Below are 15993 nucleotides of genomic sequence, written 5' to 3' on the forward strand. Positions count from 1 at the left end.
GATGTTGATTTATTTTGGTAAGGCCCTTGCTTAGAACACTTAAGTGCACGTTCTGACATCATACAATGGCATCAAAGTCCAGTTACTCACAAAACCTGTTGTCTTGCAAACTGCAGCACAAAGTCCAAACTCCCTTTCCTCTCCAAAATACTTAAACTTGTTGTTCCCTTAAATCCATGCAGCTGACATACTGGGTTCCCTCATCATTGAAGATGGGATATTTGTGAAGCTGCCTCCCCTAGTTGTTGTTGAATCATCCATCAACATTCAACACAAGATGCAGCAGGCCTGCAGGTCTTTGATCTGATCCATTCGTTGTGGGATCACGTAGTCCTGTCTATCATTTGCTTAGACCATATGCCAAAGAAGCAGAAATTAGGCCATTCAGCCCATTGAATGGTGGAGCAGACTCAATCATGGCTAACAAATTTCTCAACCCCATTCTCCCACTTTCTCCCCATAATCATTGATATGCTTGATACTTAAGAATCTACCTAACTCAATCTTAAATATACTCAATGACCCGGCCTCCATGGCCTTCTGCGACAATTTGTGTAATTTCTGCTGTTTCTGATGGCCTATCATACAAGCATAGCATTCTATGAACCTGGGTATCCTTGGAGATAACACACTGTTTATTTTTCTAGATTCCGTTTGCACACAGAATTATTGTGAATCAGATAATAAAATCACTAACGCTGATGAAGGGCTTATGCCCGAAACGTCGAATTTCCTGTTCCTTGGATGCTGCCTGACCTGCTGCGCTTTTCCAGCAACACGTTTTCAGCTCTGATCTCCAGCATCTGCAGACCTCACTTTCTCCTCCAATAAAATCACTAATACTACATGTCATCCTCACTGACAGGGGAAACACAGCATGTCAGTGCAAAAGACAAGCTTGAAGCATTTTCAAACATTTTCAAGAAAGGGGCCGAGTGGATGATTCACCTCAACATCTCCTTGAGGATCAGTTGTTTCATTTATACTTTTCCCGCCAACATAAGGTCACAGAATCACAGAATTACTATGGTACGGTAGAAAGCCATTCAGCCCATATTTCCTGAAGCAGCTCTGTGTGCATCTCCTGCCTTTTCCTGCACACCATTACTATCCAAAAAAAAATCTGATGCTCTTGTCAATGTCTCAATGGAACCTGCCTTCGCCACATTTCCAGGCAGTACATTCCATACCTTAACAACACATGAGAAAAAAAGTCTTTTCTCAGATCACCCTTGCTTCATTTGTACATCACCATAAATCTCGACCCTTTCATTCTTATATTTTGTTATCTGTGGAAACTGCTTCACCCTATCTACTCAATCTGGCCAATCATGATTTTGAAAGCTTCAATCAGATCTTCTCGCAGCCTTCTACTCTCCAGAAAGGACAGACCCAATTTCTTCAATCTATTGTAATTTTAAATTTCTTCTGCACTCTCTCCAATACAGTTCATTTTTACCTCTCATGTGATGCCCATGACTGATCACAATACTTCAGTTGAGTCTAACAAGTAACTTGTTCAAGTTCAACATCACCCTCTTGGTCTTGTACTCTATGCTTCTACTAATAAAGCCGAGAACATTGTATGCCTTATTTACTGCTCTCTTTAAGTGTCCTGCCACCCTCAATGATCTGTGGACATGTACACCCAAGTCCCTCTACCCCTGCAACCTCAGAATGTTTGCTGATGAACATAAAGTGCTCAGCTTTGTTTGCAGGATATCAGATGCTGGAGCAGTCTGTGCCCATAGGTAGTAAGTCCTGGACAACACTGACGTTTGGGCTGATAAGTGGCAAGTGATTTTCATGTCACATCAGCAACAGAAAATTATAATCTCAAGCCAACACAAAAGAATCTAAAGCACTCCCCACAATATTGAAAAGCATTCATTGTTGAATCCTCTACTATTGATTCCCTGGCTTCTATCTTTGAAAAGAAACATAACTTCACTGGCCATGTGAAAGTGAAGCTAAAGAACAGATCAGAAGCTGGAAATTCTGTGGTGAATAACTCATTCACGGTTTCCACAAAATCTGTTTACCATTTAGAAGGCATAAGTCAACAACGTGATTGCCTCCACTTGCTTGAATGAAGGCAGATCCAGTAATGTTCAAAAGGCTCATTGCTGCTGCTATGATCTTCACAGATGGTAATACTGGACAACTCAGATTCCAGATTGAAATTTAGATTGAAAATTTGGTTCCTGTGGTGGTCAGTCACTGAACACATTCACATGAAGCTGACAATAACCTTTTAACAAAGATCATAAATTTGTCGCACAAAAGGAAAAAAAGTTTAAATAAATATATGACAATTTCCTTGTATATCTTCATGGGCTCTATCGTGCCTTCAAGTTTCCTTGATGCATCAGTTGAGAAATCTGCTATGAGTTCACTACTACTGTGTCCTATCAGCCTACCTTCACTGTTCAGTAAACATTTTGAGATTTTTAGAGCTTGATGCACTATTGGAAACTTTATAAATAGGGCTTGAGCAATTTGCTCACTTTACATACACAATGCTGAAATAGGGTGCAACAAAGGCATTCAGGTCAAAAAGTGTGGTGCCGGAAAAGCACAACTGGTCAGGCTGCACCCATAGAGTAGGAGAGTCGACTTTGAGCATAAGCTGTTCATCAGGAATGCGTGCATCAAAGGCATCCTACAAGACAGTGGCTACCCTTATCAAATCATTTTATGCTTTATATAATCTAATAACAAAAGAGCCATGAGATTGTCACTTTCAGTGTGAAAAATCAGGACCTAAAAACTCCATAACTGAGCAACAGGCTAAGCTAGCTGGTTCATGCTGCTACTGTGCAGTAGCAACACAAGTAGTCTTCACCACTGATAGGATGTTGCAATCAAGACAAAAGGACATTCTACCTCCCACACAAGCGTGTAATAATAATGTGGTATATGAATTTCTGTACTGCTATGTAGGACATATGTCCTATAACTGGTGAGTCGTATTAAACAGGATGTCCCTTTGGTGGTTCACAATATGCGAGGTATTAACTTTATTCAATCTGCCCGTGCTTGCAAAACACAAAATGTAGCGTCCAGCATTGGATGGGATTCTGTCATAGCATTACTTAGAAAAACGTAAGTGCCTATTCAGCTCCATGAGTTGAATGAGTTCATTGCATTCAGAATCAAATTCACTTCTACATATTCAAACCTGCCAGGCTCGTTTTGAAAATTAATCTAAGATCATCAGTCAGGCTCATAGTGTGGTGTGTTTACACGCACTGGAAGCTACATATATTAATAGACAGGGCCCTGGTCTTTGCCGTCAGAAAGAGCATACACACGCATGACAGCCATTATCTGTTTACTCCTGCCCTTTACCAGGGTCAGTCTGTCTGGCTTAAATTTAACCAAAGCCTAGCAGTTAACTGTCAATTATCATTTAACTGACGCATTCTGCATGACAACATCTCTACCAATCAGAATCAACTTGTCAGCTAATCAACTTTTCCTTCTTATACAGTATAGAAATATATTTCACTGGTATTCTTATGAATATTCTGATGAATGCAAGAAAAAAAAACTTCCACAAAATGTGTCATTTTTTTAGTGCTGCACAAGTTCTGTACTACCAAATTACAGTTTGAAAGACTGGTTATGATTCGCTTTGCTTAATTGTCAACATGGGGAAAAAAACATCTGTGGTTTAATTAAGAATTATAAGGACAATTAAATCCCCAACACAAAGATGGGTGCGACATTAAGTTCTGATGATCATATTTGACATGACAAAGGTTGCAGTAGTTATAAATACCTAAACAAGTTTGTCAAATTTGAGGAGGTGAACTATAGGCACTTAAGTAGTCTTGTCAAAATGAGCCCGCTGGGTTTGAATATGCAATAAATAGAGAGATTATGAAGTACTTTCATGAATTTAATTCTGAATGCAATGAACCTAGACAATTCATAGATTTGGGAAGCTGTTTAATTAAGCAAGGTGTTTCCATCCAAATATCCTACCACCTTCCAGACAGAGAAGCCCATAGTTGACCCTCCCGGCTAGGTATCAATTGATCAATCATTGAGCCCTTAACAACAGTGCTCTGACAGGTAACTCAGATTAATAGGCAGCTTGTCATTCTGGATGATCTGTTGATAAAATGCAATCAGTGAGGGGCTGTACATTCAGCTGGGGGAGTGGGAGTCACGTCATGTCTTTACCTCTGATTCTCCTGCCCCTCACTTCTTCAAACTGCTAATCCAAGAAACAACCGCCTCTTTCCCCTCCACAAGTCATGTAGCTGTCCCGAGTCTGCTGCAATTCTGGGATAAAGGCAGTTCTCTTCTGATAACAGCCAAGGCCCCCTCAATAGTGCCGCTGAGTGAAAGAGCTGCTGGCCCCTGACTGAAAGAAAACTCTCACTGGGAAGGCCTCTGTGTGAGGTTCTTAATTTCAGACAATGATCTGCTCATGTCCTTCTCACTGCCAGAGAGGTATGAGCTTTGGCCTGCCTTGCCTCAAGGAGGCAGCATAGGAACCCTGCCACCTTGACAAGGTTCTGTCCAAAGGCACTGCAATCTCAGTTCCATACAACCTGATAGAAAAGTAATTGACAGACTGGAGAAAAATACACTTTAAGCCACTGAAATGACATAAAATGAAGCGCGATTCAATCTCTAAAGACATTCCAGGAGTGCAATAAAAGGGTATTAGATTGTCAAATACACATTTTGACTTCACTATGGCAGCAAAAGTAAAGGATTATACTAAAAGTTTTTTTTAAATCATCTGTGCAATTCAGTGAGGCCACAAAGTGGAATTAGATGAGAGCATGACAACTGATGCTACACAGACTGCAAATATTTTAAAGGGAATAGGTAAATTATTTGACTTGGAAAAGGAACTAAAGGGAGTTGTAGCGGGATGCTATGACACTATTCACATTACTATCAGTATAATTGCCAAATAGTTGTGCTTAAGATGAATAAATCAAAGGAGTAGACAATAGGAATTCTGAAACAAATCTTCCAGAAGTCACTGAATGCTAGATAAGGTGACGGGGTCTGGGAAAATGACATTAACAGTTGCATAGTTTAAAATGGACTATAGAAGTTGAAGAAGAGGTCTTCACACAGCACCTTTTTCAATAACAGTCAGACAGGAGCAATAAATACTGGCCTTGCCAATGACACCCACATCTCAAAATAAAACAAAAACAAGGCTAATCTGGGTTCACAAAGGAGGAGATCTTAGAGGTGATACAGTGACATGATGGCATGACTTATTTGTATAGCCTTTGAAACGGTTTCTTTGGAGGGCTTATATTGAAAATAAAGACAGCTGGAATTGCTGGAAATATTTTACAACAGATATGTAATTGATTGACTAATAGAACTTAATGTACAGAAATTGTCATCATTCCGGGAGAATATTAGCAATAAGATCTCACTCAGTGTGCCTGTCCTGACATGCTTTATGTAATATTCCAAACCATTAACATCTTACCACCCAGAAGAGTCCTGATATAATTCTGGTGAAATAAAGGTCAAACAGAGCAGAAAATAGAAATCAGAAATAAAACACAGAATATATTGGAAATGTAGCTGGTCTGCCAGTTACCTGTAGAAAAAGAAACAGTCAACATTTCAGGGTGCTGGGAGATCTAATGAGTATTTCCATTATTTTCTGTTTGTTAATTCTGGTAAATCTACATCATTCCCTTTCAAGATCAACCCAAATTTCTGATATTCCAAACTGTCCTACTACTCCAAATTAGGTCTACAGTACTAAATTGCCATTTATTCACTTTCGTATAGAGTACCTCATAGAGTACCTCAAGAGTTTCGACTTCCATTTTAGGTACATCACTCTCTATTCTTTCATCCAAGTCATTAATACCTATAATGAAATACTCAGGTTCAGTCTAGATCCCTGAGGAACACAACTGTTAATATCCTGCAATAAATTACATAGATAATCTAATGTTAAGGGTCACAATTTCAGTGGCTAAATTTACAGACAATACAAACAAATGGAGATGGTAGGCTCCAAAGCTGCACAAGATTAATTACAAGATGATAGGTAAATGCTTGGGATTTGCCAGGCAGGTGGCGGATAAATTCAATGTAGATAAATGCATGCAGAAAAAACATGCTGATTACTTACAATGTAATGTGGGTAATATATATGGTAAACGAAAAAGATCTGAAGGGCTGATTGACAATTCATTGAGGCCATTGAAATCAAGTTCAATGACAGGGAGTAAAGCAAATCAAACTCTGACACGTATTAAAAAGGTCAATATTGAGCTGAAATAGTCACACTTCAAAGTGTCAGAAACATAATGAAAGGGAGAAAGAAAAATAAGAAGTCATTGCTTATTTTTTCCTGACCTGCAGCCAGAAATGTACAAAATCCTTCCAACCTACAAGTTTTTCACACTAATTGGATGCCAAGTACTGGCTTGTCTCCCAATAATGGTCATACAAATATGGAATACACAAAGGTAGCTCAATGAGTCATTCTATCTCAATAAAATCTCCAACTGCACTCCCAAAAGGCAAAGATTATTTAAGTGGACCAGTTTATTACAACTCCTCACATGTTACTCCGTTCCTCCTTTACTCCATCTTCCACATACACAAGAGTGAGTGCAGCAGAGAAGGTAAATACCAAAGATGTGCGAGAATGGATGAAAATATAATTACAAACAATTAAAAGAAAAAAAACAACAACATGCTGGGGTTACTCAGTCAGTCTGTCAGCATTTGTACAGAAAACAGATAGGTAATGCTTCTGCTATAGATTCCTTCTCAAAACTAATTTATTAATAAATTACAGATATATAGAATTGGGAAAAAAACAGAACAAGAAGGTGTAAAAAAGCAATTTAACAGATGAGAAGTAAAATGATTGTGCTTAAAATAGGATTTCTGATTTGCATTTGATAGTCTCTTGGGTTTAGCATCAGTGAGTGTCTGAATGTTCTTGGAAGGGGAAACTATGCCCCTTGAAATCAGGAGTTCAATGTTACTACTCACTATCCAGTTACATGATATTTATATTATAATCCCATTTGGCTTATTAAGTACATTAGTTCAATCTTCCAAAAAGTAGTCCGATAAATACTCTATTGACATGATTACAGATCAATTTTACAAACAGTACTATATTTGAAATTAAATCTCACCACACTTCAATTACATTTTCTAATTCTTGGAAGATGGATTGCACTTGGCCCTGTTGGCAGACTAAGTGCAAATTTCTGACCAGAAGACATCCTGACAGTGGTGAAGCATGAACATAAGTTGACAGCTTTCATCCTTTTGGTCATCTTCTTAACCGAAGAGGTATATAGATGACCCTGCATTGAAACAGGCTATTCAGACTAACAGATCCAACTCACCATTTGTGTTCCACTTGGTTTCCATGTATTTTTCCCCATTAACCCCTTCTCTATTCTTTTCTAGCTGCCCCTTGACTGCTCCAGTTAATGGCCAGTTCCACATTCTCATCACACTTTGCATTAATAGGGTTCTTCTGAATTTCATTTTGGATCTTCTGTTGAATCTCTTCCATTGATGGCCTCTAGTTATGCTGAATCCAACTAGTGGAGACCCTCTGTCTATTCCATAAAAACCTTGCCAAATTGTAATTTAGTCACTCCTCAGCCTTTTTATTTCAAGAAGAAATAGTTTCAGTCTTTTCCTCCTTTACTGATAGGTATAAACTCACATTTCGAAGATGATCTGTAGACCTCTGTTGCACACTATCCGGTGTAACCAGTTCGTACTGCAAGTCTGGTCCATTGAATATGTGGCACACGTCCAGCATGAGTTCTCTGTTTTTCAATTGTGTTCTAGCAATAAACTGTAGTGCATGGCTTGTTTTTAAGATTTTATTATTTTATTTTCAGCCATTATTAACAGGTATCACTACTTTTAGTGTAGAGAGAACTATAATTAACTTCAGAACTGGTTCTTGTCCTGAAAACATCAGGCCAGATCTTTGCAGAGATCTAGAGATACTAGGGACCTTTAAAAAGGACAGTTGGAGCCTGGATCTGAAAGCCCTGCTCTATTCTAACAGATAATATTTTCATTAGGGTTGAACAGGAATGGGATATGAACAACAGGGCCACTTGAGCTCAGTGCTGAGTACCCATTTTCACTGGAGCGGAGGCCTCAATGCACAGCATGGAAGTTGCAAATCTTCAGACAGATTGTAAATGCTCTTGGAGAGCTGCTGGAATTAATAGAAATGTTAAACAGAAAAGTTAATAAAATGGCCAGTGTTTTAAAATTGATTTTAAAAATCTCCCTACATGGGTCTATAAACATTGAAAAAAGTTTCAAAAGTTCAAAACTTTTGTTGGCACAACTCTTTAGTGTCATCATTGTTGTATGACTAACATTTGGCTGCTTTCTACAACATATTGTCACTATGGAGATGATTTCTAAACTTTACAACTTGATTGACAGCTCAAGAAAATTATTATAGGATGAACTGTCTTTGATATTGGATTATGAATATAAATGCTTGTTCTTAGAAGGGTTTAAGAAGGTGAGACTCACCTTTTTTAATGGACTTTCAAAGAAATGGGAAACACTTGTTTATAATGGTGAAAGCTATAAGAGACATTTAGATTTTATTTCATCTCAATGTGGCTCTTTGGACGATATTGGATGAGTTGCATGGAAGTGTAAGAACCATGGGGTGTATATGGGGTCATGAGTTGGCATGATGGCCATGGAGAGTTGGTGGGTGTAATGAGAGGGGTGATAAATAGACGGTCTAACATCTAACAAAATAAATGGGGTGAAGTCCCAGAGAACTGAGACAGAACTCCCAAGCAGCATGCTTTTGCATATGGCAGCCCAGGTTGCCATCTTAAATCTGCCCAAGAGGAATCAGGCCTGATCACCCCTCACCTATCCTCTTATCCACCTAGAACGAGCAATCGCAACATTACCCAGGACATTTTCCTCCTGGAGGCAGGTGCAAGAAGTTTCCTAATATGAACTACCGCTGCCCACTACTTCCTCCAGGCTCATAAACTCTGTTTCTGTTACCATCGATGTTACCAGATCTGCTGAATATTTCTGATATTTCCAGTTTCAATTTCAGATTTACATCCAATGCAATAGTTTGTTTTCATGTCACTCCTAGGAATGATTTCTATATTCCGTCGCATTTCCTTGCTCATTTATATTTTACCAATGTTGGATGCCAAGAGTTTAACCACATTCGACTATCTCCTAACTCCTTGCAGCAAAATATGTGACACTGTAAAAGGTCTGAAACAAAAACTGAAAAATGCCAAATAGGTGAAAAAAGCATGAAAGGTTAATGTTTCAGGTAGATAACCTTGGTCTGATCAACAGCCACATTCCTGAAATGTTAAACTTGTTCCTTTCCAATGAGGCAGCCCAACCTGGAGAGTTTTTCCAGTGTTTGTCAGTTTCTGTCCCAGCTGTGTATTTATGGGACAAGCCAGCTGGGTTTCCAATTACATCTGACTAACCAACCTGTGAGCCCCCGGCAACAAGCCCCGACTGACTTCAAATGAACAGAACCATTCCAACATCTCACCCACAAATATTTGCTAGCCATTTCAAATGAATATCCATTGTTCCAAAGAATCTGGATTAATGCTACTTCTGAAATCTAACCAGAATCTCCAATGCAAAACTGTTCTGTGGATTTAATTCCCTGTGGGTGCATTTAACTCAAAAGTAACATATTTGCATTCATTTCAACCAATGCTTCCTTGGACAAATAGTCAAACATCTCAAAATGTAACATTAATGTCTGAAAGTTTTTCTTCAATGACACAACAGAGAGATACCATCAGAAATCCCTTTACTGACCAAGCAAAATAACAACAATACAGATTTTTAATCCACTAATCTCTCTGCTTGAGTTTTAAGTTGATTCACCGACAGTAGTCTCAGTTGAGTCAGAGAATTGTGGGTGTAAATATCACTCCAGGACATGTAAAGATCTAAGCAAATTCCTCGAGTCACTGAGAAAATTCTATATTATCACGGGAATAGCTGCTGAATCGTTAGGACCAATGTTGAACTGGTCAGAAATCGATTTGACATTGGAAGAAAACTACACAACCTGTCCAAAACTCACCCACTCCCAAACACAGCAAACAGTCCGATCAGGGCTATGAAAGGTTAGAGGACTTTGAATACTTGAACCTTCAGGGTATATCAATAAACAGCTGATCAGTTGCTGGATGACAAGTAACTTTCTGTTTTATTTGGAAATGGGAAGTGAACATTCCTGGCAGGCTAAGTATTTACTGTCTGTCAGTGGTCTTAAAAAGGAGGGTAGTTGTCTTCTTGGACTGTTCCAAGTCTTGCAGGGTATTTATACCGACTGCGTTGTTGGCAAAGCTGTAAATTGTGAGTGGGATGCTATGACTAGTACAGAATCTAGATTTGCATGTTTCACAGTCTAGTTCATGCTGTTCCTCCATTTACAATGAAAACGGTCAGATATCAGACACAATGGGGCAGCCACGGTTATTCCTTCTAAAATAAAAATCCACCTCCTTGCACTCGCCAACTTTCAACTGTAGCTGCCTATTTTTCAAGTGATAGACAACATAATGGTAAAGTCGCCATAGTCTTAAGTGCCGGACAATAGGGTTACTCTCTGATTAGAGAGAGAGAGATGCTGGTGGTTTATTCTGAGGGTTACCACACTTCGGTCAAGGGGAAAGATTGGGATGGAGAATCTTTCACTGAATCCACACATAGCATTACTCTGCCAGCCATTCAGATTCAGTTGAAAATCATGATTTGGAGGTGCCGGTGTTGGACTCGGATGTACAAAGTTAAAAATCGCAATACACCAGGTTATAGTCTATAACCACCTGATGAAGGAGCAGTGCTCTGAAAGTTAGTGCTTCCAAATAAATCGTTGGACTATAACCTAGTGTTGTGATTTTTAACAGTTAAAAATCACAACACCCCACCCTACTCCCACATTAAAGCAAGACTCAGTCTGATTTGAACAATAGCATATAAAAGGTACAGTGGCACTCAAAGAACAGCAAGTTATCTTGGTGTACTAGAAAAATCTCTTAAAGATCATCACCAAACAGGATAACTAGTTGTCAATCTGATTATTGCCTGTAGGGCATTGCTGGGTTCAACATTAAGTGCATTCAAAACAACTTTGTAAACACTTCTACATGATTAGAATATTACATATGTTATTTCTCTGATAATTTTACATACTACCTGTAGATTTTCATTGACACTTCATGCTGCACAACATTCTAACTAGCTATTAGTCTCAATTTCACTTATGCAGTTAGCAGGCATATTGTAAAGAAAGGGTTAAGTTTAATAAATATATAGTTTATCAAAACCCCTCTGTTCGTATGAAAATAATTCCAATTTTAGCTTTGCACAAATCTACTTTACTATTTTTAATCATAACTGTTCGACAAAGTGGTCTATAAATTCAGTTAGTTTTTGGTGAGAAGGAAAAGTTTATTAACTGCTGGCCTGAAATGCAGAATGTGCGGCAAAGCGCCAAATATTGGCATCCAAGGTCAACACCTGAAGCAGGCAATTTCCCCTTCCATCAGCAAAAGAAAGGGGCTGAACCCTTTTTGAGGCCCTCGCATCAAAACTGGCTTTCCCAGAGGGAGACCATGTACATAAGCATTGTCTACACGCAGTAAATTCAGACTATGCAACAGCTTGCAAGCAAGATTGTAATTATTCACATTGACCAAAGTCGATATGGAGCTGAGGAGAGCAGGCAAATAGGCAGAGGAGATGTTTTTATATAGCAGCTTCCCCAACTACATGGTGTCTGAAATCACCTTACAGTAAATGAAATACAGTAGTGACTACATTTCAAAAGTAACAGAAGTAACATAGCAGCCAATTTAGTCACAGCAAAGTCCCAAAACGAGCACCAGCTCATTTGTTTTCATGATGTCTCACTATCTATTGACAAGATAGTGAAAGCAATTATACCAATAGCAGCAGCTGCCCTTGATTTTTTTTTATTTGTTCATGGGAGGTGAAGGTCACTGGCTAGGTTAGCATTTATTGCCCAACCCTAATTGCCCTAAGGAAGGTGGCAATGAGCTACCTTTTTGAAATGCTGCATTTCTTGGGTGTACCATCCAAGGCTGGATGGTGCAGGGCCTGAAGAGAAACTTGCAGGTGGTGGTGTTCCCATGTCTCTGCTCCCTTTTCTTCTCAATACTAGAAGTCATTGTTTTGGAAAGTCCTGTTGCAGGGACCTTGGTGAGTTGCTGCACTGCAACTTGTGGATGGTGCACACGGCTGCCACAGTACATTGGTGGTGAAAGTAGTAAAAGTTGAAGGTAGTGGACTGGGTGCTAGTCAGGCAGGCTGCTTCACCCTGCTTCGCGTTGAGCTCAGAGTGTAGTTTGAGCAATTGTAAAATATTCCATCATACTCCTGATTTGAGATTGTAGATTGTGGGTAGTCACAGGGGAGACGGGAAGTGAATTGCTCACCGCAGTTCAGCTAACCTCTGACCTGCTCCTTATGGTTCCATTATCTATATGGCTAGTTTGGTTTAGTAATCCCAGTGGGGGAATTCAACAATGGCAATGCCATTGATGTCAACGAAAAATAGTTTTATTTGAGATAGCCTTGCCTTGCACTTGTATGTGGCGAGAATATTACTTGCTGCTTTTATTAACTCAGTTAAAAAGCACACAACACAAGTTACAGTCCAACAGGTTTAGGAGGACTGCTCCTTCATCAGGTGGTTGTCACAATTTGTTGCATTTGGACCAAATCTGCTTTAGTATCTGATGAGTTCTTAATGGTGTTATTTAACATTGCATAATCAATCAATCAATATTCCCATTTCTGACCCTATGATTGAAAGAAAGTCACTGATGAGGCAGCTGAAGAATGTTGGGCCGAAGGTATTACTCAAATGAATTGCTACACTGGTGTGCTGGGATTGAAATTATTAGCCTTTTTTCTGTGCTAAGCATGACTCCAACCAGAAGAGAGTTTCAATTCCCATTGACCCTGGCTTTGCTTAGACTCCATGTCGTGCTATTTGGTCAAGTTCTGCCTTGATGTCAAGGGTAGCCACTGGAATTCAGCTCTTTTGTCCATTTTTGGACGATCCTTGTAATGAGACCAGGAGCTGAGTGGCCAGGATGGAACCGAACGTGAGCATGTTTATGCACTATCACAAGCCTCAGGGACACTGTAAAAGGCTATTGGGACACCAATGATGCTAAGTTCAAAAGGCAGCATGAGACCACCTTCTCCAGAGTAATTATGGGTGGGCAATATGGGTTAGCCTAGATAGTAATGCTCACATCCTACGAATGAGGAGAAAACTGTGCCACATATGTATAAATATAAATATGCCTCGATTTACTGTATTATATTTCGATGACTTACTACCATTATTTTGAAAAATCAACCAAAAACATCCCCTATAAAATTGAACATTGTGCCAGTCAATTACTGTCTAATGTGCTTCTCCTAGTTTACAACTCTTAAGAGCAGTGACTTGTCTTAAGTATTTGTAATGTAATTGCCTTGTTGTATTTTGAACTGCCTGTGGACATAGATATCTGGTATTTGGAAACCTTGCTGTTATTGCTGGTTTTTGAAGCAGAAATATTGTGAATCAACCTTCTCATGCCTAAAAACTTCTACACTGTGGAATAAGAGTTGACAAAGCTCAGTATGTTGTGTCTTACCGTGGGACATAAACCAGGCAAACTGCGTTTCAGATTTGATTATTGTTCCCCATACAGTGATATATCTGCAGCCTCTCATGGAAATTAAGGATAGAACTTGTCTACAAACTTGGCAGTGACTGAATCAAAAACGGAAATGTTGTGATGAGTAGTGGGATCAGATTCTGTTTCAATAGCATGAAATTATAATGTGCTGGAGTGTATGTGAATATCTGTTGCTGCAGCAATCAAGTCCTGTGTTCAAGAAATCAGTTTTGATTGTTTTTTCTGGTTTACTAGTTTCATCACAAGATGCTGCAATTAGATAAATAAAGTGACTGACCTTTCAGCTACCTAATGCCTATTGAAGTTACAGTTTACGAGGCTGTACAGTTTCACACCCCAATGAAGTCCAATGTTAAGTACCGCTGGATGTCAAGAGGCTGCCATTCATAAGGAGTTGTCAATTTCAGCCAAGCAGAACTGGGCTGCTTCCATTTACTGCCTTACAACAAGTTTGACAGCAACCTTGATTAAGGGCCGGGAAGAGGTTACACATCTACCCTTTGGTAATACTTGGCACATGACCTGACCATGAAGACAATTTTAGCTCCTCAGCTCAATGTTTTACCAACCTGCATTTCATCACTGTAAGTGTTCTATATCAAATTAAAGAAATGCAGACAGGGATTTACTGGTTTCGACATTAGTGCAGGGATAAGAAGATTCATTGCTCTTAAGCAGTGATTTCTTAGCAAAAGTACTGAACCACTTTGACATATTAAGCAGGATGAAAAACCTTTGTTAAAGCATACAACTTACAACTAATTTGAGAAACTGTACCAAAACAACTTTAACCAGAAGTTAATAAACAACTACCAGGAGACTGTCAAGAGACATACAGCATGATCTTTAACTTGATGTGTTGCAGCCCTAGCAGATTGAAAAATGCAACACAAAATCCATTCCTTTAAATACTCTGAAAACTCTTCCAAGAAAACTACTACTCAGATTTACTACAAATCAAAGATTACAGGTTACATTAGTCATGTTGTGGCTATAATAGCAGAAGAATTTAATTTGAGTGTAAAAATTAGAAGATGCGGCATGTTCACATTGAAGGAGCTTCCAGATGAAAGAATGTGGCTTGTACCAGAGATGGCATCGTGATTTAACACACTGCACAAAATAAATCCATACACTTCAGCCAGACTGTCTTTCCAAGTAGTACAATGGAGCATGGACATTACAGGTTACTCTTAAACAGGGAAATCTGCCCACAGCTCAAGAAGCATTTGTGGGAATTTAATAATATATACCTGCATTTATTTTGAAATTTAATTTTGAAAATAGCTACTTCTAAATATTCTTTAAAGTACAGAATTTGTGATGCAAGGTTTGCGTTTGAAAGTCAAAGTAACCCATTTAATTATGTGTTCAAACTCACCCAAATCATAACCAAATAAATTACACTGATTTGCAGTAACTTGTCCCTTTTTGCACAAGGATACAACATAAAATGTCAGAAGAATAGCATTAATTTATGTTCATTGCTTCACTAACATTAAAAAAACATTGTTCAAAGTCAATATTACCTTTTCTATTCCCCTTGCCTTTACCACGTTTGTCACCTTTCTTTTTTCCTCTTTCCTTTTTTTTGTTATCAGACATTCTGTGCTGTTAGAAACTAATCCTCACAGACGCAACAGACTTCACCATATGAAGAGTTCCTTCACTTCCTCGTCTCTTATGTTTATTCAGCACCCACTACAGTACCTCCTACTACTGATGACGTTTGTTTGAGACTGACTGGAAGGGGGTTTCCCATCTTGCAGCTATTAACTAAATGAGTCGTTTTCTTCCCAGTAATGTATTGACTGCATATTTTGATTGTTTTATAAATTAGAGGATTTTTTTTGTACAGAAAAACTGTTCCAAAACATTATTCAGAGAGGAATGGAAAAACTTTCTTGCCTTCATTTTGCCAAAATTGATTTATTCACTTAGTGCACATTATACCAAGCAGAAAATCATACTAATGCTCATGATACATACGTTTGAAAGCAGTTTTAACCAGTTTGGTTGAATTGCATTAGCCTGAGAAACCATTAACACAAACACACAGCAATGCGACATTTTATTATTTTCAATCACTGCACAGTTACAGAACACCCCCAAAAAGAATTGGTGTGGAGTTTCTAAACGCTGTACATGCTGACAAATGATGCAGAAAGAAAATGACAATAGAAGAGTCAATATTTGTGCACTGAGAACAACACAACATGGTCAGTTTTAAGCTTGAATG

General features: G+C 38.7%; 1 protein-coding gene across 1 annotated transcript in view; it reads right to left on the bottom strand.

Annotated features, from left to right (window-relative positions):
- Nucleotides 1-15393, bottom strand: part of LOC132823196 (pro-neuregulin-2, membrane-bound isoform-like) — a 137839-nt gene extending 122446 nt beyond the window's left edge. Inside the window, exon 1 of the mRNA XM_060836793.1 lies at nucleotides 15284-15393. Coding sequence (XP_060692776.1) covers nucleotides 15284-15359 — 76 coding nt within the window. The 5' untranslated portion in view covers nucleotides 15360-15393. The remainder of the gene's footprint in view (nucleotides 1-15283) is intronic.
- Between the last annotated feature and the right edge of the window lie 600 nt (nucleotides 15394-15993).

This window comes from Hemiscyllium ocellatum, chromosome 16 (assembly GCF_020745735.1).
Source record: "Hemiscyllium ocellatum isolate sHemOce1 chromosome 16, sHemOce1.pat.X.cur, whole genome shotgun sequence".
Classification (NCBI taxonomy): Eukaryota; Metazoa; Chordata; class Chondrichthyes; order Orectolobiformes; family Hemiscylliidae; genus Hemiscyllium; species Hemiscyllium ocellatum.